The 1,767-nt window shown below is 36.1% G+C and overlaps 1 protein-coding gene across 1 annotated transcript in view; it reads right to left on the bottom strand.

The window, feature by feature from the left end:
- Positions 1-1,701, bottom strand: part of LOC107710491 (uncharacterized) — an 18,182-nt gene extending 16,481 nt beyond the window's left edge. The window contains exon 1 of the mRNA XM_016515278.1: positions 1,501-1,701. Coding sequence (XP_016370764.1) covers positions 1,501-1,585 — 85 coding nt within the window. The 5' untranslated portion in view covers positions 1,586-1,701. The remainder of the gene's footprint in view (positions 1-1,500) is intronic.
- Positions 1,702-1,767: the final 66 nt, after the last annotated feature.

Genomic DNA, 1,767 nt, shown 5'->3' with positions numbered 1-1,767 from the left:
CTGAAAAAACAAGCCTTGTGCATTAAATTGAATAATATTTAGATATTTTTATAGTTGGTTTGATACCTTTATCTCAAACTGTGTCAGAGTTTAATTAATTTAAGTGGGTACAGTATATAAAACATGACAAATATGGATTCAGTACTGTATATAAAAACAGTAAAGGCATAATCTGGAAAACCAAGACTTGTGCATTATAGGGAATAATATTCTGAATATTTTACAGTTGGTTTGATACCTTTAGATCAAATGGTGTTGTCGTTTAATGGATTTATATTATTGCATACATTAAAAGTTGTAAAATTATTATAAAAAACATAAAATTGTAATTCCAAAAACGGAGCTTTGTGCGATAACAGGTATGTTTTCCCGAACATTTTAGTATTGGTTTTATATTCTAATGTCACGTAGTTAAATTGTTTAATTAATTTAAATGGTTAATTTATTGTTTTTTAATTCCTAGAAATTAAGCCTTGTGCAACATAAAGAGCATATATTTATGTCTATCTGAGTTAGTTTGGGCTCAAAACATAAAAGCTGCAAAGAGTTTAATTGGCAAAAAACCCGAATGTCTAATGAATGTCAAACGTCAAACTAACTTTACCGCCGTTCGTTATACTCTGAGAACTGCGCCCACTGGAGGGAAACGTAATGGCGACAGGAAACATTCATTATTTTTAACCATGTCAAAGGATTATTTCACCACCCTATGTGAATCTGAGAGGAGGAGATATATTAAGAAACTAAATTCTATTGGTCTATGTCAGTGTCCCTTTTCCTAACCTTCCTTTTGTTTGAGAAATTGAAAGGCCCAAAGAAATACCCCGACATCTACAACTATTTGTCCTAAATGCTCCTTTTGTTTGAGAAATGATCCAACTGAACGGCCCAACGTGAAATACCCCGACATCTACAACACTATTTGTCCTAAATGCTCGTTTTTTGGGGGTCGACAGCTTATAAAAACGTTTTTTTTTTTTTTTAAAGCTTGTTTACTGTACAGCTTGTCACATAGCAGCTTTTAGGCATTGCTCTGTTTTTTGTTATAAATCAGAAATGAGGAGGCAGCTTCCCGCAATAGAAAGTCAATGGAGCGCGTTGGAGTGCGCTTTGCCACTGCCTTCTGCCCCGCTATTGGCCTGCTACGCATGACGAAATACGTAGGTCTATAAAAAGCATGATACCGGCTTGACGAAGCGATGCGCTTTGAAAATTTACGATTTAATTATATAAATATATAGTTTATATACAGCTCTATGTTCTTCGTGGGGCAAGGCCCCACATACAGACGAGGCGCGGCTGGTTAAGACTGTGTCATAAGAACTATTTAGCCAAGGGATTGTTGTCAGTCTTACTTTTTGGATTGAAATTAGACCAATCTATCTTTTCATGTAACCTCAAAATATTATGGTCTTTAAAAAACACATGACTAACTTTCAAGACTATTCTAAACTGTCGATGCACCTAGTGAAGTATCATCATCATTATAACGTTACTTACCAGATACGAAAAGAAGCACAAAACAAACTGTCTTCATTTTTCTCCGTCTTAATAAAGATGTCAGATATTTTCCAAAGTCAACCATGAAACTGGACTGGACCGAACGCTTGTCACTTTATGGTTGGTGTACTGACGTCTAATGAAGAAGCGTTGCAGCCGACTGTAGCCTTGTTTTGTAGCGTTTCACACGCAGCTCTGCGGCTCAGGTGACAGCCCAGCAAGCAATAGCCGTCATTTCAACGTCTCGGTTAACTATAGACCCGATAT

Source organism: Sinocyclocheilus rhinocerous, unplaced genomic scaffold, assembly GCF_001515625.1.
Source record: "Sinocyclocheilus rhinocerous isolate Xijiao unplaced genomic scaffold, SAMN03320098_v1.1 scaffold5255, whole genome shotgun sequence".
NCBI lineage: Eukaryota > Metazoa > Chordata > Actinopteri > Cypriniformes > Cyprinidae > Sinocyclocheilus > Sinocyclocheilus rhinocerous.
This window is presented reverse-complemented; position numbering and strand designations above follow the sequence as displayed.